Source organism: Xiphophorus couchianus, chromosome 2 (genome assembly GCF_001444195.1).
Source record: "Xiphophorus couchianus chromosome 2, X_couchianus-1.0, whole genome shotgun sequence".
Lineage (NCBI taxonomy): Eukaryota > Metazoa > Chordata > Actinopteri > Cyprinodontiformes > Poeciliidae > Xiphophorus > Xiphophorus couchianus.
In genome coordinates, this window is record NC_040229.1 from 29,658,563 (window position 1) to 29,681,369 (window position 22,807).

Sequence of the window (22,807 nt, forward strand, 5' to 3'; positions counted from 1 at the left end):
CTGAGCAAGACGACGTTTCTGCATGACATGCATTCTGCGTTCTTTACGGCTCCAAAAAGTATTTACCCCCTTCCCCATTTCCAATTTTTCACCTCTTTCAAAACAGCAAAACAAGCATTGACTGACAATGGTCCTGCTTAAAAACTCTCCTGAAAATGTAAGAAGACTTAATTTTTTATTTTCAGTTCAATTTCCAACGAGTTCTAATTCAGTGCACTGAATTTGAATATTTCGTCGTCTTACCATTCGACTTTGATCGACAACAAATACAAAAACTGTCTTTATGGTTTTAGAGACATCATTTTGTTAGAGGTCTGGTTTAACACTAGTGCTTTGGGCCCCGGTGCAAGACTTTCTGTTGCTTCCATCGCCACTGGGGGGGGGAAGAAAAGCTCCTGAAAAGAGCAGGAGGAAGTACGCTCCTCCTCCTCCTACTGTAGGGCCCAAATCTATCCTGTAATTTCCCCTCAGACATCTGTAAGCATTTGCCTCAGACCACAGAAGGAAAATAGAAAGCTAGAAGCCCTGGGCTGTGATTTGGGCGGATATAAATAAAAGAGAAGCTACTAATGTGAAGGGCGTCAGGAGGAGCGCAACGCTGAAATCACATGAGTGGCACAAGGAAAACCTGGGGGAATCTTGGAGATTTAGCGTGGGGGTGGCGGCTGGACTGCAGATCAGCTGAGTGGGTGTGTTTCAGGAAGAAATGGATGTTACATGTTAACATACTGTATATATGTGTTGCATCACATAAGCAGGATTAAAGAGACAAATGAACAAATACAGATTATTAGTTAAAGTGGAATTTTTTTGATGTCTATGAACTTGACCTCAACACTGTAAATGTTCGCCATTGAATTTGAAGCCTGCAATTTTGGACTTTATTTGTTTTTCCTTGTTTTATGGACGTAACAGTAAACTGTGGGACTGAAACTTTAAATTAAGCGAGTCCAGCGACTCTAACCAGTCAGGAAGCGACAACTAGAGCCAAGACTGTCTTTTCGGAAATGTCTCGCGTTAAACTCAGAGCAGAACCAGCAGACTTGGACCGCGTCCCCGTTCCGCTGCAGGCCGCCGCATTTGGCCCTCTGCGGTGGTCATCCTGGGCGGCTCCGCCTCTCACCCGAAGGGCACCTTCGACACGGTTCCCAGAACTGGGTGTTTTGTGTGTGTGCATGTAAAAATGCTAGCGGGCCAAACACACAGCTGGGAGCAAGACCCACCCCGGAGACGGGCCACGGAAACCCAAAATGACTGCTTTAAAGCTGGGTGTGGGTGCAGCGGCGGGAACCGCAGGGGCCAGCCGAAGGAACACCTCTCGGCACCTGTTCCCGTTGGCTGGGCGGCGACAGAAAACGACTCGGCTGCGTGGAGACCTCAACATGGAAAGATAAATAAATCTCTTTTCCGTCTTTCTGTGATGTACTGTGCTAACATACAGTCTGATTTGTTTATTCATATATGGAAAACAGCAAGGCAATACAACAGAAAAATCTTCAAAGCACCAAACAACAAAAAGCAAAACGTATAAAATGATGAAAAGATGTATAAAGTAATGTGAGAAATGCTGGAAGATGAAAACGAATTCATTGTCCGTTGCAAACTTTGGCTCCACGTTTGTTTGTTATTTCAGTTCTCAATCTCAATCTATCCTGACCAAAGACAGTTCCAACAGCCAGTCAAATTGTACTTCACATAAATACAATAAATACCAAAAATAAAGCAGAGAAGCTGGATTTTGTGACTGGCCATGACTTAGCCTTTAAAAACCCTTGGGATTTCTTTAGATTTTGTGCAATGGTATCCGCTGACGTAGTTTTAGCGTAGTCACATGGACATTGTCTAGCTGAGAGAAGACATGGACAAACTTATGAAATGTGGACAATATCTTGTGACATAGCTCCATGTACCACAGCCATGCACATTTTCAGTTAGAGTTGTTTTAGATCTCGGCCACACAGGAACAATTTTTCTCCTAAAACGGGTTGTTATCGAAAACACTCGGGTTCACGCGGGACCGCTTTCAGAAATGTTTCCTTCCGCAAGGAAACCCAGATAGAGAATAGCCTCATTTTTGTCTCCTCCTGACCTGTAGGTGGCGCTAAACATCCACTGTGGGACATGTGGACGTAAAGCTGCCGCAACAAAACCAACGCAAGGGAAGTCTTTTGTGGAACATGTAATCTGCCATTGTCGCATTTGATATGTCTGAGGTTATAGGTCAGGCTAGATTGTAAGCTAGCATGTCGGAGATTTCACAAAAAATGTGTTTTTGTTGTCCAAATACACGAGTGAATTTTTTACTCTGGAAAATGTTAAAAAAAAACAACCATAAAAAAACATTTAGGGTGACCAAAACGCCATCTCCATGTAGACATGGAGCAAAAATTGTTAAAACGTTTCTCTTTTAGCATAAAAAAACTGTTCCATGTGGACGGGATGCTAACCTGCTGAAACTAGCTAAAATGCTGCTTTGTGACTAGCTTTTAGCATCCCACTGCTAACAGCTAGCTTCACCAAACTCGTGATATCACATCTTTTACTACACATACTTATAATAATTTTAAATTACTTCAAAAAATGTAAACTTTCCCTGTAATGTTATTCTTTCATTCCTTCATTTTGTCTTTCGGGCCATGTCAGCTTTGGCTCACCACATAAAACATCAGCATGCTCTAAAGTTTTTTTGCCTTTTCGTACTAGCAACAGCTCAGATGTAAGTCACATTCATGGCACTGTTTCAAAAATATTGCTTAAATCCGCCTTGACGTTTTCGTATTCATCTAATTATTGGCAGAGAGACGCTAATACTGCTAAAATAAATTATCAGTGTTACAGTTAATTCAGATTGTGAGCAGAAGTTTTAACACATCTGCATAGGACAAGTCGAAAACAAACATTTTGACTAATTCTAACGTCTGTCATCGTCTTCTGAATCCAATCAGAGATTTTATTTCTTTCCTCCTTCATCTACCAGCTGAACAGCTTGAGGAAGTTTTGGAAACCGTCCTCTCCCAGGAAATCGAAGGAGCCCTGAGAGGAGCCGAGGTGGACGAGCAGGAGGACGATCAGGACGATGGCCAGCAGAGGGATCAGCAGGTTCCAGCCGGCGGCCAGGATGTTGTACCATTTGGCCTTGTCTGAGCACTCCTGAGCCAGCTGCAGGTTCCCGAGAGTCTTCTGGTCCCGGGCCTGAACAAACACAAGCATATCAGATTTAGTGCCTCGCAAATACTCCTTAGCATATATATTTTTATTCGCACTTTGCCACAACACAGCCACAAACATCTTTGGGATATATTGAGGTTTTATATGACAGACCAACACAAAGTAATGCATTACTGTGAAGTGGAACAGACTATATTTGTCACCTAAAAATCTGAAAACGGTGACGTACAGCCTCCATGGACTAAGACTTTGTAGACAGACTTTGGCTTGGACTCCAGTGTGGACTTTGGGCTGAATTTACTCTGATCTAAACTATTCCATTAAAGCCCTTTCTGTATGTTTATGTGGCTGTCCTGTGGGAAGGTGAACCTCCGCCCCAGTCTCCACTCTTTTGTAGCCGCTTACATGTTTTCTTTCAGGATTGTGTTTATCTTCATCCATCTCCCCACCTTCTCAGTCTGTGCTGAAGAAAAAGCATCCCCACTAGTGATGTGTCGTTCGCGAACGAACCGGCTCTAAGAGCCGGCTCTATGAATTGAACGATTGGAACCGGCTCCACAATGGGAGCCGTTTTAGGATCCTATTTGGGAGCCGGGTTTTTTTCTACAGTACATCGCTGTCTCTCCGCCTCCCTGTCGTTGTGCTTGTGCTCTGCAAGTGCCAGAGCCAAAGCCGCACATCGTTTTTTTTTTTTTGTCCTGCGGTGCCTCGCTGTCTCTCCCCTCCTTCTCCCTCTCCTTGCGCGTTTTGCTCTTCTGCCAGTGCTAGAGCGGAGAGTTTTTTTCCCTCGATCGGTCCACTGCCCTCATGTCAAGCGTGTGCTCCACACATAGTTCAATCACACATAGTTTCAATTAATAATGTGGCGGGAAAACACTGAAAAAAAAGTTTATCTCCACTTTTTTTGTGGAAACGGCAGGCAATTGGCCAAGCTGTATAGCGTTCGTAGGCAGGTGTTTATGCACAGACACTCACTCAGCGGTCAAGAAGCACAGAAAGAAGGGGAGTCAGTGTGAGAACTGAATAGGTGAAAATAAATGAGTGACAGAAAACGGAGCAAGATTTGGACTCATTTTATGCTACATCAAGCTCCAGGGCAGAGTGCAGACTGTGCAAAGTCAGCATTTCCTATCGTGCAGGCTCGAAAAACAACCTGCACAGGCACATGCGGACATCACACGCATCGGTATTGCTATAGCATTGTTATGCGGCATTTTTACTCGTCATAAGTGCTTAACAATGTCAATAATGAAACAAAATATTATAAAATTAGGTTTAAGCTATTAATTAATTAATAATGTCAAAAATATATATGGGGAGCCGTTTGGGAGCCGTTTGGGAGCCGAAAGAGCCGGCTCTCCACAGTAAGAAGAGCCATTAGAGCCGCATCTCGAAAAGGAGCCGAAAATCCCATCACTAATCCCCACAGCAAGCTGCGTCCACCTCCATGTCCAGATGAAGCGTTCAGGGTCTTGTGCTGTGTTCACTTTTTGCCCCAACAGGTTTAATCTAGATTCCAACTGACTTGAGAATCTTCTTCCACATATTAGCTGCGTCTACTAAATGCCACGTGACTTCTTTTGTTATTTTTAACATTAGTGTGAGCCGTTCTCTAAAAGCCAGATCTGTGGAGGGCCTGGCGGTTTCTGCCACGTGACCGTTGGATCTCTGCACCTCCTCAAGAGCCACCATGGACCTTATGGGTGTTTTCACACCTGATAGTCTGGCAGACTCAGTTCGATTGGGGACCAAAATTGCAACATGTGTTACATTTTCAGCTGGAGTGATTCACTTTCACATTGCAATGTGTAAAAAGAGAAAAGAAAAAAAAAACTTGAAAAACCTGTTCATCTTCTTGCCTGTGGTGGCGCTGCACCAAGTACTACTGAATGAAGCGACACAAAAACCTCAGAAGAAGACACTGAACGCAACTTCCTTCTTCACAAATTGTAAACAAAAACAGGGTAGCATCGGCGTTTAGAGATTGTAGGACTTCTTTTGTGTCTTTGGCAAAAGACCGTGATCCATTTCTCCTGCTAGCGCTAGACTGAAGCATTTGTTTCTGTTGTTTTTACCCAGAATGCCCTTGTTATAGAGTGTTTCCTGCTTTTGGAGCGGTCTCCGGTCCGCTGGGCGTTCACATATGCATTTGAAGTTTGCTTCAGCCGAACCCAGACCTAGGTCTGTAGGTGGACCAGAGTTAGTTTGTTTTGGTCGGCATCAGAGTTCGATTGCGCGTTCACACCTCCCCAAACGAACCGGACCTTCTGGCTAACAAACTCAACTAAAGAGAACAAAGCAAGGCTGCTTCTCTGATTAACGCCTACCAGATTCAGCAATCCAGTTGCTCATACTCTTGTATTTTTCTTTCTACAAAGGTTTTCCTCCATAATGGCTGGATTTATGGATGGCCCAACCAACAGCTGTCTAGTTTTTAAATTCTTCCACCTGACCTGTGGATCTCTGCAGCTCCTCAGAGGTTGGGATACTATTTTACAACTTATATCTGCTTAAAACGTCTTCACAACTCTATGCTTGATCAGTCTTGTGTGTCACTAACGTTCTCTATCAAACTCTGATCCCTTCACAGAGCAGATGTTATTTAGGGGTGACAGAGTAAAGGGAGCTGAATATGAACATCCAAAGTGAATTTTTAGGACTTTTATTTGTAAAGAAAAGTGTTTGAATTTGACATTTTCCTTCCAGTTGGCAATTACGCACTACTTTGAGTTGCTTGATTACATGGTATGTAGTTATAATTGGACAAAATGGGGGAGAAAAATAAGCAAAGAGTCATGTGACCTTTGTGTCTCCGCTAGGACTCATCAGAGCGCAGAGTTACTGAACCTCTCCACCAGCACTCTCTAATTTCTTGACTGTACTTGCCCATTAAGGAGATGCCAATTATGCCATTTTTAACTCCCCACTTTGTGAGATACTGTCTTTAATTCCCGTGCTGAGCCAATCACAAGCCTGGCGTTCAAAACTATGCAGACAGGGGGGAAGAAGTAAAGTGACATGTGGTTTACACACCCTTCTGTGGTAAGCTTAGCAGAAACTTAAAAAAAAAAAAAAATCAGGTACTGAGCACCTTTTTTGTCGGTAAAACATCTGTCTGACCCCATTCCTGTGGTATAAGGCATTCCAGGTTTCCGGACAAGGACATTCTAGATGCTTTGCAGCCAAATGTGTTTTGTTGCATTGTGTGTGATTCAAAATAGTACAAAATACCACAACTCTGGGAATCTAAATATATTTATAGACATTTTAAATGGTTATTGCTCTCAAGTCGACATTTGCACAAACAAAATGGTTCTTGAGGTTGACTAACAGAGGACGGACATATCCTGGTCTGCTGGCCTGGATTATTTTTATCCAGCTCTATTTCCCAGCGTGGCATTTGGAATATAACGCCTACTAACGTTTCCGACTGTCTATCTAATATGGCCAACTTCAAGAAATTGGACAAGGAATGTTGACTTGTTCTTATCAAATGTCACCGATTACCAAACTGTCTTCTTCCAAGAACTTATCTTTTCGATTTTGCTTTCACTCTCATCTCCAACCATTGATAATTTTCAGGGTTTTTTCTTATTAGTTAAAGGTAATTTAGATCGAAAGTCAAAGGAAGGGGCCACTTAGTGCAAGTTTGTTTAGCTAAACCTAACTTCACTACATCAAACTTGTTCTGGATGTTGAATTGGTTGTTTTTTTTTTACTCTGGGTACCATTTTAAGCTTCGTCTCATCTGAACGCCTCCTCAAAACGGTTCAAATTTCAAGTGAATTCAAGAAAGAAGGACCTGAGCTCACCTTGATGGAGTAGATGAGTGCCATGAAGCCCAAGCAGCAGAAGTTGACGTAAAAGGTGTTGCAGAGCGACCAGAGCAGGTAGTCCCGGGGAGGGTTCTTCCCCGGGTTGCCCATGTTCACCACGGTGGAACCCGCCGGCTTGCGGGCCGACTTGCAGTTTGTGAGTGGGGTGCAGTCGGATGGAAAGTTGTAGGAATGATTATCCATGTTGAAGAAACTCTGGTTGCGACCGAACAGTTGACTTAGTGAATGGCGAGTCTCTCTCTCTCTCTCTCTGTTTGGAAGTGGTCCCCCCCAACACCGCCCGGTCTGGGAGGCTTTTAAGGGCCCGCAAAAAGGGAGGTGGCTGGGAGAAGCCGCATGGGCAGGGTCCTTTAATACACAGCGGGTCTGTCATTATGTGGCCGGGCCTAAAGGAGACTGAAATAGAGACAGAAAGACGAAAGAGGACAAACTTTATACGAGAGCAGCGCACAGTCCTCCATTAGATGGTCCCTAATTTCAGTTTTCTTTTTTCCGAGCTGCTGTGTGTAGGAACTGGGTGGTGTAAGAAAAAAAAGAAAGAAAAAGATGCAAGATAGTTTGTAAGCCTGAAGCTGAAGCTGAAAATAGCTTTAAAAAAAGGAAAATACAGCTGCAACCAGATACCCAGGTTCCCCAAATTATTACTGTTTGCTTAATAACCTGATTTCTTTATGGCTTCTAATCTTCACTGATTGTTGCTGCTTTGAACTCTCCCTAATGAGCAGAAGCAGAAGTTCAAAAGGTGTGACGGTGAGCTTAGATGTGGGGGCAGAGGTCACAATCTTGATTTTGTAGCTGTCAAAATCAAGCCAAAGGTCATCTTACAGAGTCAACATGTTTGTTTTATAATCGCCCTTTCAGTTAATTGATTTCAGCGCCTCTTTCTTCATAATGTGAGCGATGTTCACACTGCTCTGATCGGAATGCAGGGAATCTTTTTTCTAAAACAGTCTAGCTACAGGAAAGAAATGAGGTCAAGAAACTTTTCTAACACGTCATATTAGGTTTGTAGATGTGCTATGCTTGTGAATGTTTTTTTGTTTCTATAAGGTAAAAATGTTTGCCAGAAAAACCATAGGCCATTAAGAATCATCAAAAATGATGGCTAAACCAAAGGTCACAGGCTAATATTCCCTAACAACAAGCTAAATAATTTCCAGATAACAAATAAGAACAAGGTAAACGTCACGCGTCGTGTTAGTAAAATTCAACTCCACAGACGTTCAGCATTACTAACCAGATTGTTCACTGTTTTTGGTGGAGCAATATAACTGAGTATAGACAACCAACAAAACATGGAGAAGCAGCATTCAGCTTCTACGCACCACAAATCTGGAACAAACTTCCAGAAAACTGCAAAGATGCTGAAACGCTGAGTTTCTTTAAATCAGAGCTAAAAACTCCCATGTTGCCTGTAATTCATAATAACTGCAACATTGACCAACCTATTTGATGTGTAGTCATGGTTCTGATGATGGCATTTGATAAAATGTAATATTTATTGCTTGTTTCATAATTGGTGGGTGTATTTTGTTTTTATGGTGGAAAGCACTTTGAACTGCCTTCTTGTCGAAATGTGCTGTACAAATAAACAAATGTCCCAGCTGATTAAAGGTTGTTTCTTTTTAAATATCTGGGGTAAAATGGATTGTTTAATACATTTTGATCAAAAAGTTGATCTAAGAGGGGGAAATTATAGGCTGCTCAGCTTAAATGATCTCTAATGGTTTAATATGGAAATACTGAAAACTACAATTCAAATGGATCAAAAATGACGAAAAGACTCAAACAATTAGCAACCCATGAAAACATATGATGTTTTTGTTTTTCTTAATCCTGATTATTCCTAAATCAGAAATCCAGCTATTTGCATTTGGTCTCGTTTGACATTAGGATGCATTTACAAATGAACAATTTTCTTGTCCAGGCTAAAAGAATGCTGTTGCTTTAAAAATGGGTTTCAAGCCTCACCGGCTGCTAGCTTACTGCGCAGTCAACTGGAATTAAGAGGGAGGAAGTAAAACATGTGATTGTGCTACAAATGGACACAAGGAGAGTAAGTATGAACTTTTGTTTAAATGTTCAGGTTAGCTCTGTGTGCTTCAGAGCTAACCTGAACTTGTTACTCCACAACACTGTTTCTTTGTCAAAGAGAAGATTGCTGTCTATAAAGCAAAAAACGGGCCTTTAAAGGTTTTTTTTTCAATAAGGGAATGAAGGCCCTCATTTAAAGGGCCTTCATTAAGGGCCCTTTCAATAAGTTAAGGAATCCCCGTCCTTTGTAAAGGCAGCAGGACTAGATTGGCCAGCAGAGGGAGCCATGCCCCCGTTTCTCTTTCTGTCATTGTAACATTATCCTGATAAACTCATCCTTCGGAACGTTATTTCACTTCTTCTTTTGTGACTCATTTTTTTCCAAGCAGTAAAGTAAGAATGAAACATGCAATACATTTAAATGATGACTAATTTCCAGGCTCTGTAGGAGGATCTGTATCAGCTGGTTATATAGCTAAAAAGGCAACCTGTGTATGCTGCCATGGGTTATTTGCTTTCTTTTAGAGGAAAGAAGATATGTAAAATTTAAAAAAATAAATAAAAGTTAGCAGAGGATGGTTTCGATCCATCGACCTCTGGGTTATGGGCCCAGCACGCTTCCGCTGCGCCACTCTGCTTCCGCCAGAGACGATCCGAAATGTCTGTAATATACATCCGCCACCCGAACCGTACACGAGTTCGTATTTCTGCATAGATTATGAGATGATTACCTTGCAGTCTGTGTGGAAATGCTCAAAGCATAAGATACAACCATAAAGTTAGTTTACACGATATTCCACAGACATTCTCTCCGGATTTGGCGAGCAGGTTTCACACTCCTCACCCACTCGTGACAACGTGATCTAACGGATACTTGACGTCGCACTTCGGATGGCCCATCACTAAATTATACAGAAGTGCAACGTTGTGCGTGTGTGTGTCTACGATGTTGATCATAATAATAATAATAATAATAATAACAACAAAACAACATTTAATATCGACTTTATTTATTCTTTATAGTCTTTATTTCATGACATTAGCCAATTTAGTCAATTTCTATTAGAAAATATGTAAAATAAAGCAAGTTTGTTTGACACTTCCTGTTTCTATAGCATCCGCAGAGCTAGCAAAACTAAACACAAACTAGATGTCGATGACATATTTGATTGTTAAAACCCAGAGTGAAGTATACGTTGAAACACTCAAACCCGTTAGAACTGACAGACAACGTAAGCATTCAGGAAGCATTCCTTCGTCACTTTCCAGAAGCCGTTCCTTGACACCATGGTGCAGCCCACATCCTGGACGGACGCATCTGGCTGCCCGTCTCCCCATTTGGCAAAGGTCAGAGGTCGGTCATTGGCGTCAAGAGTGAAATCCCCCTGTGCTTTCTTCTTGTTGACGTTGATCCAGACGGTTTGGTATGCGTCGTCGAACACTTCAGCCAGTGCGTTGTTTTCCTCTTCGCTCTGAGGTAGAGCCAACTCCAACCCTCGCTGGGAGCAGAAATTCACTGCCTTCTCGAAAGGTTCCCTCTCCTTGTAGGACACAAAGTATTTCTCGCCGACCTTTCGGACGAAGCTGTAAGTTATAGCTAAAGGAAAGAAACACTTTTTTTTTTAAGTTTTAACATCAAAATGCCAAAGGATGAAACAAATAAAACAGGAGCAAGAGGCAAAAATAGATGTAGTATTTTATTGAAAACACCTAAACTTAAATAGGCTGCTCATCCTCGGATTAAACATTTGAAGACTATAACCCTTTTTATTCTTGAGTTATTTTAATATAAATGGCTTAATGTATGACTTGATTCGATTTAATGAGTTCTAATGAAATCAACACTGCTCCAAAATGCATTACAGTAGATCTTAATAGTGATACTTACCCAGCTGTAACTTGGTCAGTGGCTGCTCTATGGCCTTGATGTCAGGACAACTGCAGCTAACACCTAGACCAAAACAGATTACAGATTATTTTATTTTTATACCTCTCAAAAGGTAATAAAACAGTTGAGAAGATGATGATTTTTCTGTTTTATACACACACACATATATATATATATTACTAGGAGGTGGATGTTTGAAATTAATTTCTATTTATTATTAATAAACAGAAAAATCTTTATTAGCACTTCAGCGATCGAACTCTCCATCAGAATCATGTTGAGACTCTGACTGGGCCACTCCAAAATATTGAGTTTTTTTTTTTTTTATCCAATCAGGAGAAATATTTTTCAGTAGTTAAAATATTACTTCTAAATCTGACAGGTGTTTACACAGTTTGGGTCTTACTGGTGTATTTGATGTCTTTTTGTGGAAGGCGTTCCTAGCACAAAGAATTAAAAGCAGACTGCAAAACAAAACAAAATGTGTGAAACCTGGCTCTCCGGGTGGTCCTTGTGATCCAGCCGGGCCCGTTTTCCCAGGTGGTCCATGTGGTCCAGCTGGTCCCGGTGGCCCTTCCAATGGACCGTACAAATAAAACAAAACAAAAATAACACAACTAGCGTCATTATCGCCAACAAACAGTAAGGGGAAATATTGCTCAGCTTCTCCTGCCATTAGAGCAGCAATATTTACAGACTTTAATTCAAATTCAAACGTATGTTTTTGATCCCAAAGGGAAACTAAACTAAATGTGATTTTGTCTCGAGTGAAAATATTTCTAATAAAGACAGTTGCCTTACCCTACCAAATGGTACTTGGGCATTTTGGGCGGCTGTTTCAAACCCAGATTTGTTGAGCTTAGAACCATCTAAATAAGTTCTAGTAATTTATGGTTTATGATGACATGAGAAACAGCCTTGGCCTGTTTCATACCCATTTCAGACACTCCAGGCACCCCAGGCACTCCAGGCGCTCCTGGTGGTCCTGCTGGTCCGTTCCATCCTGTTTTTCCTGTCGGTCCTCGCGGTCCAACTGATCCTGGTGGCCCCATTGGACCCGTTGATCCAGGTGGCCCCGGTAGGCCGGGTCGTCCCACTGGTCCTGGGTCAAAAACAACAACAGCAAAACAAAAAGCAGGGGCAAAAAAGGACACGACAGAGTAAAACTCGGGTTATCGGAAGAACACAGGATTACAACAGCCAGGCATTCACTGGTAAAAAAAACTCTATAGATGTCACCAGAAAAACAAAACGTACCTAGGAGAGATAATCCTGGTGGTCCTGGTGGTCCTGGTGGTCCTACTGGTCCACAAAGTCCTGCCAGTCCAGGTTTTCCATCAAGTCCTGGTAGTCCAGGTTTTCCATCAGGTCCTGGTAGTCCAGGTTTTCCATCAGGTCCTGGTAGTCCTGAATGGGAATAAAAGGGGAGGAAAAAAACTGAACAAAAAACCCTACAATGAATTAACACTTTATATGTCTACAAAATGCTTCAGATGCACTGCTCCCATTATTCTTTCTAAACTGGTATATTTTCTTCTTTTTTTTTTGCTCCTTAGAGAAAATATCTGTTAAATTCGAACAAAAACCATGGATATAGTAATGCTGCTGTAGGATTACTGCTTAGCCGTCAAGATGCAGATGGAAGAAGGTTTCTACGCTCGGGCAGCACAAATTAATGTTTCCCTCAGGAAGACTGTACTTTTTCTTTTATATTTATTAGATTCCCTTTAAGCACACAAACTGTAATAAAATAACCACCATCACTAACAACATCATTTCTAGTGAGATAAGAGATGTGAACAAAGAAAAAATGTAAACTAAACTTCTTCATTGGACAGATGCAGACCCTGTCTGGTTTTAAGAGATACTAAGGATGTTCTATTTCCTTTTTTTTTTTTTTTTACCTTAGCTCAGGGGTGTCAAACTCCAGTCCTCAAGGGCCGCTGTCCTGCAGTTTTTAGATGTGCCACAGGTACAAAACGCTGGAATAAAATGGCTTAATTACCTCCTCCTTGTGTAGATCAGTTCTCCAGAGCCTTAATGACCTAATTATTCTATTCAGGTGTGGTGCAGCAAAGGCACAACTAAAAGTTGCAGGGCAGCGGCCCTTGAGGACTGGAGTTTGACACCTGTGCCTTAGCTGATAAAAAAAGCTCAAATATTCCAGATATTTTCTGCTTATTTTAGAACTTTTGTCTACATTTCTTAAATTAGTGTAAAACTGACTATTCTCTATTTCACACCTGACAGTCGGGTTCGATTGGGAACCAAAACTGCAACACTGCACTGGGTCAAATGAACCAAACAGAACCATCTATTCCCCTCCTCACCTGTGGTGGCGCTGCACCAAGAACCACTGAAAGAAAATGACACAAAAACCTCTGAAGAAGACACGAGCGCAACTTCCTTCTTCATAAAATGTGAACAAAAACGAAGAGGCGTCCGATTTGAGCTTGTTTTAGGATTTCTCCTTTGTCTTTAGTAAAAGGCCATGAACCATTTTCCCATCTCGCTTTAGACTCTTGCATTTGTTTTGGTTGTATTTACCCAGAATGCCCTGCGCTATAGTCCACTTCCTTCTTTTGGATCGGTCTCTGGCATTCACATGTTCATTTGAACCGCACCAGAGTTCACTTCAAAGAACCAAGACTGAAGTTTTACACGGACCAGAGTTCGTTTTTCTGGTCTGCATCAGTTTGATTGTGCGTTCACATTTCCCCCAAACGAACTTAGACAAACAGACCAGGGTTCGATTAAAGTAAACTAAACAGGGCTGGTGTGAATGCACCTTAGGACAAAAACTGTGATATTAATAATTTGTTTTATTTTTATATATTTTTTAAACCAGACGGCTTTACCGTTTCTCCACTTAAGACATCAAAAATGTTCAACCTTTAATGTTTCTTGTATGTTGCTTTGCAACACAAAGGAAATCTTTTGCTTTAGCTAGATACTGTAGCAATATGTGAATTCAGTGGCCTTTAAAAGGATAACATGTGCATTTCAAGTTGAACTATTTTTCATATTTGTATATGATAAACTCTTTGTACTGAAGCCGATTTAAAAGAAATGCAAAGTAAGCCATAATATAGCGTTTCTCAACGGGGGCGGTACAACCCCCCGGGGGGCGTTCTTAGGTCGGCAGGGGGCGCTGGCGGATATTTTTACAAAAGGGGGGCGCTGAGATACCTTTGGGGGGTAAGACTCACCTGTAGTGGCGCTGCACAAAGAAGCATTGATTTTAGACAGGTTTTCGAATCGCTGCGTCGTTTCTACTTACAGTCGTCTTTATACAGTAGAGACGAGTGTGAAGTTCAGAAACTGTCGGTCGTTCTAGTAAAATGCGTCATAACCCACATCACGCTCCCAATCCTGTCTGGAGGATTTCCTGACTCATCATTCTGTGCAAAGAACCTCCCAATAACATGGAAGATGGAGTTTCTCTTCCTTTTTCTCTTTCTAAAGTAATTTGAATGCCTTCTTGTTAAACTGACATTATTTTATCTACAATTCTGTATTTTCTGACATATTTTACAGACGTGGTCTTTACAAGGAAGGTTTTGCCATTCACCTGGAAGTCCCATCGGCCCTGGTACCGGAGGTCTGTTGCAATACGGAGGAACGCATGGATTCTGACAATAGCCGACATCTGTCACCAACAAAACGATGCCAAATAAGACGGGGAGCCTCATCTTGTCGGGCTTGAAGAACTGAAATGGAGAGAAAACATAGCTCAGACTTCAAGCGTGCATCAATGTGTACGTCTCATGTGTCGTTTTCTGACAACTACAATCTGAAAACTCATTTGAAATGATCGAGAATAAAGCGAGCCGCGCGCTAATGGACCTGGTTGCAATCTTATCAAGAGCCCACATTGTTTCAAAATCTGAACCTGCTTTACATTTTAGCGACAATGTACAACACAGTTGTTCTGTTGTATGTTGAAACAGAACATTTGTTGAAAAATAATGAATAATAAGTGAAAACACATAGAAATCAGAATAAAATACCTTGCTGTGTCAGAAGCGCGATATGCTGGTTATGCTGCCACGCAGTCCCTCCAAAGAATAATGACTGAGGCAAAGATTGAGCTGATGTAAAGAAGGAAGAAACCGAGAAAAAAAAATGGTGATCTCATTCTGTGGGACTTTTTCTACCATTTTCTCCTTTTTGTTTCATTTTGAGCTGGGTGATGTCAGGCTCTATATTTTCTACTGTTCCATTTTTGTTGATTTCCTAATTTGATAAACACAAAACTCAGCGAGAAAAAACATTCAGCAAAGGGCGCGGAACCCGCGACCCCGGAAAAGACCCCGAAATGATTATCTAATCAACTAAATAAAAAGAAAACAAAGTGGACTTTATGGCTATTTGTCTATTTTTATTGCATTCCCATTTTGTATTAAATGCAAAATGCACAAAGTAGTTTCAGATAGATATGAAACTACTTTGTCACCTTTACCACCAGGGGGCACCATCCGCTCACTGCGGCTCATGGGAACCAACAGGCAGAAAATACAGAAGAGAAAACAAATCCTCTTCTTCTCAACGTAGCGTTGGATTCTGTTAAAAAACGTAGGTTAATTTGTCTTACTTTCTTTCAATATGTTTTTTAAAAAAAATAAAACAACCCTCATATTTGAGAAATTCACCTAACAATAATATAATTGACTAATTAAACCAGAAGTTTGCTGTAAGTTACATTCTGCTACTGCTTCACAAGACCGAGGTCAGAGAGGCTGGAAAGTGTCGTAGAACCAGCAGCGAATGAGATTCGGTTTGGGATTTCTTCAGTCATATTTAGCAAAAAGTACAATTACTCCATGTTTTAAACATGCACAAACATGATGCCAACCAAAAACTGCACAATGATTAAAGGATAAAATAAAATACAAACAATAAACAGATCAAAATAAACAACTCGCTGTCAAAATGTGATCATCCTTCTGGATGACCACATCGGGCAACCAGTGGGTTCTCTCCACGGCGTCACGAGGGAGGTTCTGAAACCAGGAAAACTGCCAGGATCTAGTCAGCGGGTCCAGAGTGTCAAAGGGATCACCTGAAGGCAACAGAGAATCACAGGAAGGCTCAAGGCAACGAGGAACACAGAGACAGGGCTCAAGTGGCTCAGAGGTACCGTGACAGGCAAACACTCAGGCAACGCTGGACTGGCGGTCAACTCCTAAAGTATGCTCCGCGGATGAGGGTAATCGATGACAGCTGAGGGTGATGATGACACCACCGCACTCCAACCGGAACCTGTCGCCATTTGGTGGTAAGGGTGGAAAAGGCGCACAGGAAAACCCCACCAAGAGAACCATTTTGCTCAAAACGTTGTCGAGAGCCCATGCAGCTGCAGCCATACAGAGCGCCGCCATTTAGAAGGTTCTGTAACTCCTAAAGATGTTTAAGTATTCAAAACCTTGCTCTGATGTAAAAGATGACTTGCAGCCATCAAAAATTAGTAATTTTCTTGACCAGTTGTTCCAGACATTAGCTATTTTTTATTTGCTACCATGAAAGCTGACCAATAAAAAATATGTAAATAAAAACTGCAAATGTGGAAGTAAATAAAACAGAGGGATCTTCCAGTTGAAACCAGACATTTATATACATAAAAGAAATACACCAGTTTTTTTCTCTCTATCTGAAAGTGAATTAGAGCAAACTTCTCTTATTTTAGGTTAGTTAGAGTTAACAAATTATTTCTATTTGCTAAATGTCAAACATAGTGAGAGAAAGAATCTTTCAGTGATTTATTAATTAATGTCTTCAACCTTTATTTTTGAATACATGTGCTGTGGTCTGTCACAGACTATTGCAACATTTGTAAGAATAGAAGCCGAATCCTGATGTGATGGACTGAAATGTGTTCATCATAAGTCGGTATATTTACTCTTTCTGCTCATATCTGCATATTGTACACATTACAGACTTAAATATTAATGTTTACATTTATAATGTGTCTCCCAGCAGTTTGGGTTAAATGTAATTTTAGTTTAGTAGGTGTAGTAGCCAATGCGACCAGCAGGGGGAGTCTAGCGCCTAGACAGGCCTATAAGGAGCACAGAGCTACTTCCTCTGTAGCAGAGGACAGAAGGTTTCCGTTATGGCATTATTCCCTTTTTTAGGTATGACTCATGAGTTTACTCATAAACTTACCAGTATTGTTGTAAGCTGGTTTACTGTAAAAAGCCTGTGAATATGTTTTGTTGCTAACTACTTTTATACTTCTTGTTAGAGGATAAAGTTTACCACAGTCAGTCAGTAGCTCCCAGCAGACGATGCTAATCCATGTGTGAACTTAGCATCATATTCTAGCTGTAGACAGCCTTTGAACATATTAGAAACGTTGCATATATTTTCTGAAATAAACTAAGGCATCGTTGAGCAAAGATATTTTTGGGCTTTGGGAAATGTGTTATTCAGAAATATTTCAGTGATTCTTGAGAAGAGGGACAAAACAGGTTGGATAAAGCACAAAATTTGAATAAAATATACACAAAATATTTTTTTTTCAAATATCTGACTAAACTAACCTGGGGCATGTGAGCACAACAATGTATGTTTTCCTGGTGTTTGCTGAATATTCCTGATTTTAAACATTGTAGTAGGTGGATGGTGCCTTTAAAATCCCTTGTCCTGGAGCAGAACTCAATACATTATAATAGTTTAAAACAAACTATTATTAACCGACAGCCTGACTCTATCAGTGATAGTGTTGACAAATCTCACTTAAATGTGCAGTTAATTCATTTTAATGTATTTTACATAAAGGGCATTACTTCACATGTATCAAGTATTTATTTTTACTCACTAGTTTGTCACAACATTCATTTCTGTCAACTCCTTCAGATGGACTTTATGTTGTTTTTAGTTTTAAATAATATTTCTTTTGTTTCTTGAGAAGCATTTGTCTGTAAAACTGAGTACAAACATCACTAATAGGGTCATTAAAAAATAATGTTAGATTTATTTTTGTCTGATAGTGATGGCAAAGTTCTGGGTCAGGTCCATTAAAAATGTAATTTTCAAAAAAACTTTGCAACTGGGAGCCTGCACCTTGGCATCTTTACCTTTCCAAAACATTATTTGTCATACATAAGCTTGAGGAATACATTTTTTAAAAATTGGGAAAATTTAAACCCATTTTGTCCCACTTCTCAAGAATTACTGATTTATTATTACAGTAAATTGAATTGTTTTGCATATGTTATTTGTTACCTTCATGTACTACGATAAGAACCTCCTATTGACAATTGCACGGTTTATAAGAAAACCATGCTATTGTTTTAAGTTTGGAGTCATTGTTCTGTATGTATGCATGTACGCAACAATAACTCCTTCAATACACACTATAGCAAAGGAAAGAACATGTCTGTGGCTCATTTATTGAGTTATTCCCCTTTTCGGGACTTTTACGTTTGGAGGCATTGCCAGGATTTGAACCCAGGATCTCTTGTTTACCAGAGTACAGTGGTGGCAGCGTCACATTGTGGGGCTGTTTTGCTGCACATGGGCCATCTATGTGAACAATTAAACTAACCATAGACAACATTAAACTTAGCTTACAGAAACTTTTGATTATCTGATTTGATTTCATTATTTGTATAAAATATGGTTGGAACTCTTAATTCATTTTAATTCATTTTCAAAAGAATAAAAAAGGTGCAGAATTCTAGACCACTGTCAAAGGTTACCATGGACAATCCTATGATGTCACAAGGCATGACATCATAACACATCATGTTATGATGTCACCACAGAACTTCACTTAAAGTTCAGTGGATTAGCTCTCTTGCTTGTCAGAAAGCACAAGGTCGAGTGGAGACTGCTTCTACAGAAAACACTGTTTGGATCATTTGCAGCATATTTTCGAAACGGTTTTTGAGAAAAATGGAGACTCAGACGAAGGAATTCTTCGAAGAGGAAACTTGTTGCCAGAATGATGAACAGCAGAACGAGCAAAATCAGGACGCCTGGATTCAAGGCAAAGATACCCAGAGCGGTAATTCTTTTGAGGAGGAAATTAACAGGCTAAAGACTCTGTTGGATGCAGAAAGAGCCAGATTCAACGAGGAACACCAAAAAGCAAACGACTTGGAAAAAGAACTGCATGACGCGAAACTCAAGATAGAAAAACGCGAGTTTAATGAAAACGACGTGGTCGAATGCAGTGAGGCAAAAAAAGGATCCAATGCCAGTGACGACATCCGGTACTCTGAGCTCCTCATGGAAAATAAAGCCCTTCAACATCAGCTAAGATCTTCCCAAGATAAAGAGGCACTTTTACAGAGAGAGATGGAGGAAAGTACGGCCTTATACCAAGAAGTCCTGGCTAAGCTTCAAAATGATATTGTTAATCTGTCAGAGCAGGTGGTGACGTTGCAGGAAGAGCTGGAAATGGAAAGAACATCTAACTGTAAAACAAATACAAACAAGAAGTTTTTTAAGATCCTGAAAGATGAAAACACAGCTCAGAGTACAGAACTGAAAAAGGCCATGGCACTGCTGAGAAAGACGTCTGCAGAGAAGGAGAGGCATCTTCAGGAAGAGCTGAAGAAGATGAACAACTCACACCAGGAACTTAACACCAATTATCAAACTTCTGTACGGCAAGCGGAGTCATTCAGGAAGAAGCTAAGCGACAATGAAGTTGCTCATGCTGAAGTACTGAAGATGAATCAGACACTAATTGCGGTTCTAGAAGCTGAGAAGGAGGCTCTTCACCAACAACTTTGTCAACAACAGAAAGAGCTTGAGCAAGTCAAAGACATAAATCTGGAAATGGTTCAGAAGTATGAAAACGACATTTTAGGACTTAAAGAAGAAATAGAAACAATGGAGCAGGAGCACAGGGATGAGAGATATCGTCATGCTGAGGTTGAAATACGGAATGGTAAGAGAGCCAAATTCCTCCATGCTGAAAAGAACATGCTACAGAAAGAACTGGATGAAGTGAAACGCAGGTTGTTTTTGAATGAAGTAAAATATAAAGAAGAGCTGGAGGCATCAACAGCTGAAATTGAACACCAAATTGCACGCAACCATAAGCTGTCGGAGGACCTAAAACAGAATGCCGAAGCAAAGGCTGCCGTCCCGGTGAAGAAGCCATTTTTGAAAAAGCTTCGCCATGCTCTGGGTTTGAGGAAACCCGAAAAATGGAAGAGAAAGCAGGCTGCTGAAGAAAATGTTTAATGCTTTTCTAGGTGAGGGGCCAAGACCATCAAGCTTCTCACCATAATGGATGGATGTATGGATGGGTGAAGATTTGTAAGTCATTAGCTACGACCACATCACAATAGAAGTTTAAAGATTTATTGAAGAAGGGATGAAGGGATGAGGGAATGAGGGGATAAAGGGATGAAGAGAGTTGAAGACTCAGTGTGGGGGTATGATCTTTGGGAAAATTGCCCCTCTTTATTTTCCTGAGCCCACACAGGACCCCCCAGATGAAACCTGTACAGTATATATATATATTGTATATGTATTGACGAAACGGACTGAGAAGAATGACTGAGCCAAGTTACTCATGGGCTGCTTGGAAAATTAGAGGTGTGTTCTGGACGTGGCCCTGCTCCTGAACTAGTTAACATATTGACTTAATTTCACTAGCACAGACCACACCACAAAGATATAAGTTTAAAGACTGAATAAAGAAGACATGATGCACAGAGGCGCAGTTGGTAGCACTGTTGCCTTGCACCAAGAAGGTCCTGGGTTTGATTCCCGGGACCTTTCTGCATGGAGCTTGCATGTTCTCCCTGTGCAGGCGTGGGTTCTCTCCGGGTGCTCCGGCTTCCTCCCACAGTCCAAAAACATGAGGTGTGGTCAGGTTAATTGGTCTCTCTAAATTCTCCTTAGGTCTGTGTTTGTGTGTATATGATTTTGTCTCTGTGATGGACTGGCGACTTACTGGAGGCTCCAGCACAGATCGTAACAGGATAAGGGTGTTAGAAAATGGATGGATGGGATGAAGGGATGAAATGAGATAAATACATATAATTAGAGGTGTGGTCTGGACATGGCCCTGTTTCCGAACTCAAGTTAACATATTAGCTTCATTTCAGTAGCATGGACCAGGCCAAGAAGATATAAGTTTAAAGATTTATTAAAGAAGACATGATGCACAGTGGCGCAGTTGGTAGCACTGTTGCTTTGCACCAAGAAGGTCCAGGGTTTGATTCCAGTCTTTTTTTTCTCCATGGAGTTTGCATGTTCTCCCTGTGTATGCGTGGGTTCTCTCCGGGTGCTCCGGCTTCTCCCACAGTCCAAAAAAGTTAATTGGTTTCCCTAAATTCTCCTTAGGTATGTGTGTATGTGTGTGTGTGTGTGTGCATGCTTGTTTGCCTTGCGATGGACTGGCGACCTGACCAGTGTGTACCCCACCCCTCGCCCGTCTAGCGCCCGAACTAGAGATAATGATCTAAATGCACCTTTTCTTTCTTAATGTGATTAGAAAAAGTGCAACCATTCTGAGCAGAGTGGCTTTTATTCCATTATATATATACAGTATATATATATATATATATATATATATATATATATATATAGATATATATATATATATAGATATATATATATATATATCGAGATATATATATCGATATATATATATATATATATAGATATATATATATATATATCGAGATATATATATCGATATATATATATCTATAGATAGATATTTATATCTATCTATAGATATATATATTTATATATATATATATAGATAGATAGATAGATAGATATCTATCTATATACTGTATATGTCCATAATAGATAGATAGATAGATAGATAGATAGATAGATACTGTAGATATCTATAGATATATATCCCTGATATATATATATATATATATACTGTATATGTCTATAATCGATTGATAGACAGACAGATAGACAGACAGACAGATAGATAGATATCTATCTACCTATCTATAGATAGATACTGTAGATATCTATAGATATATATCCCTGATATATATATATATATATAGATAGATAGATAGATAGATAGATATCTATCTATATACTGTATATGTCTATAATCGATAGATAGATAGATAGATAGATAGATAGATAGATATCCACAAGTCAGAAACTCATTTTTCTTATTTTTACATCAAGTACAAAAATTAAATCACAAATTACATTAACAACTGATACATTGACCCACAGATTATATGAGAATGAGTGCAGTATTAAATTTAATCCACATATTTTTACCCCAAGTTTTCATCTAAACTTCTTAACACATCATGTTGTTTTGTATTGTACATTTTTATAAAATCTTACTGTAGCCATTCCCTGTAGCCACAGGCCACTTGTAATATTTATACTTATCTTCTACCCTCAATCGTAGGGTAGAAGACAAGATTTCACACAGAGGGTTTTATTCAAAGAACTAAGTTTGTTAGAGACAGAGGACCTCTGAAATATGTATATCAAAAATTATACATATAGCCAGGGGCGCCTCCAGGAATTTTGGGCCCCATGACAAAAAATTAGATTGGGCCCCCCTTCGCAGCTGCTGTTACAATATTTTGAGTCTATTTGACCCAAAAAACGTCACAATTTTAAAGCCTTGCAACTGCCTTGTTTTCTTTGGTCCAATACTGATAACTAGCACAATATTTAGTGCTCATGAATTTTACATCCAACAGTCCACATACAGTATGCAAATAGGTTGCTTAAATATTTTCTATTAGTTTTAGATTACAGAAATGTCTCTCCCCACCAGCAACAGTCAAAAGCAACGTTCAAAATATACATGAATCAATCCAGACTTCTCAAAAAATGCTATGTAGTTACGTCAAGCTGCAGTATATAACTTCAATAAAAAATATGTTTTCTCCATATTTGTTAATTCTGTCAC

At 40.2% G+C, this 22,807-nt stretch overlaps 2 protein-coding genes and 1 non-coding gene across 4 annotated transcripts; all 3 read right to left on the bottom strand.

The window, feature by feature from the left end:
* Positions 1 to 162: 162 nt before the first annotated feature.
* LOC114133583 (interferon-induced transmembrane protein 5) lies at positions 163 to 7,320 on the bottom strand. Its single transcript, XM_027999611.1, has 2 exons — positions 6,981 to 7,320; positions 163 to 3,192 (listed from the first exon to the last, which is right to left on the bottom strand). The coding sequence occupies exons 1-2, from the start codon at positions 7,185 to 7,187 to the stop codon at positions 2,971 to 2,973; spliced, it is 429 nt and encodes a 142-aa protein (XP_027855412.1). The 5' UTR covers positions 7,188 to 7,320; the 3' UTR covers positions 163 to 2,970.
* Positions 7,321 to 9,604: 2,284 nt separating this feature from the next.
* Positions 9,605 to 9,676, bottom strand: trnam-cau (transfer RNA methionine (anticodon CAU)). Its single transcript has one exon. It is a non-coding gene; the product is annotated as a tRNA-Met (tRNA).
* Positions 9,677 to 10,027: 351 nt separating this feature from the next.
* Positions 10,028 to 15,058, bottom strand: LOC114133569 (pulmonary surfactant-associated protein D-like). 2 transcript variants are annotated; one of them, XM_027999590.1, is made up of 7 exons: positions 14,937 to 15,058; positions 14,498 to 14,636; positions 12,184 to 12,333; positions 11,861 to 12,028; positions 11,419 to 11,499; positions 10,927 to 10,989; positions 10,028 to 10,635 (listed from the first exon to the last, which is right to left on the bottom strand). In XM_027999590.1, the coding sequence occupies exons 2-7, from the start codon at positions 14,616 to 14,618 to the stop codon at positions 10,253 to 10,255; spliced, it is 966 nt and encodes a 321-aa protein (XP_027855391.1). In that variant the 5' UTR covers positions 14,619 to 14,636; positions 14,937 to 15,058; the 3' UTR covers positions 10,028 to 10,252. The 2 variants fall into 2 exon arrangements, with proteins under 2 accessions (XP_027855391.1, XP_027855398.1); XM_027999597.1 differs by having other exon boundaries at positions 14,942 to 15,039.
* Between the last annotated feature and the right edge of the window lie 7,749 nt (positions 15,059 to 22,807).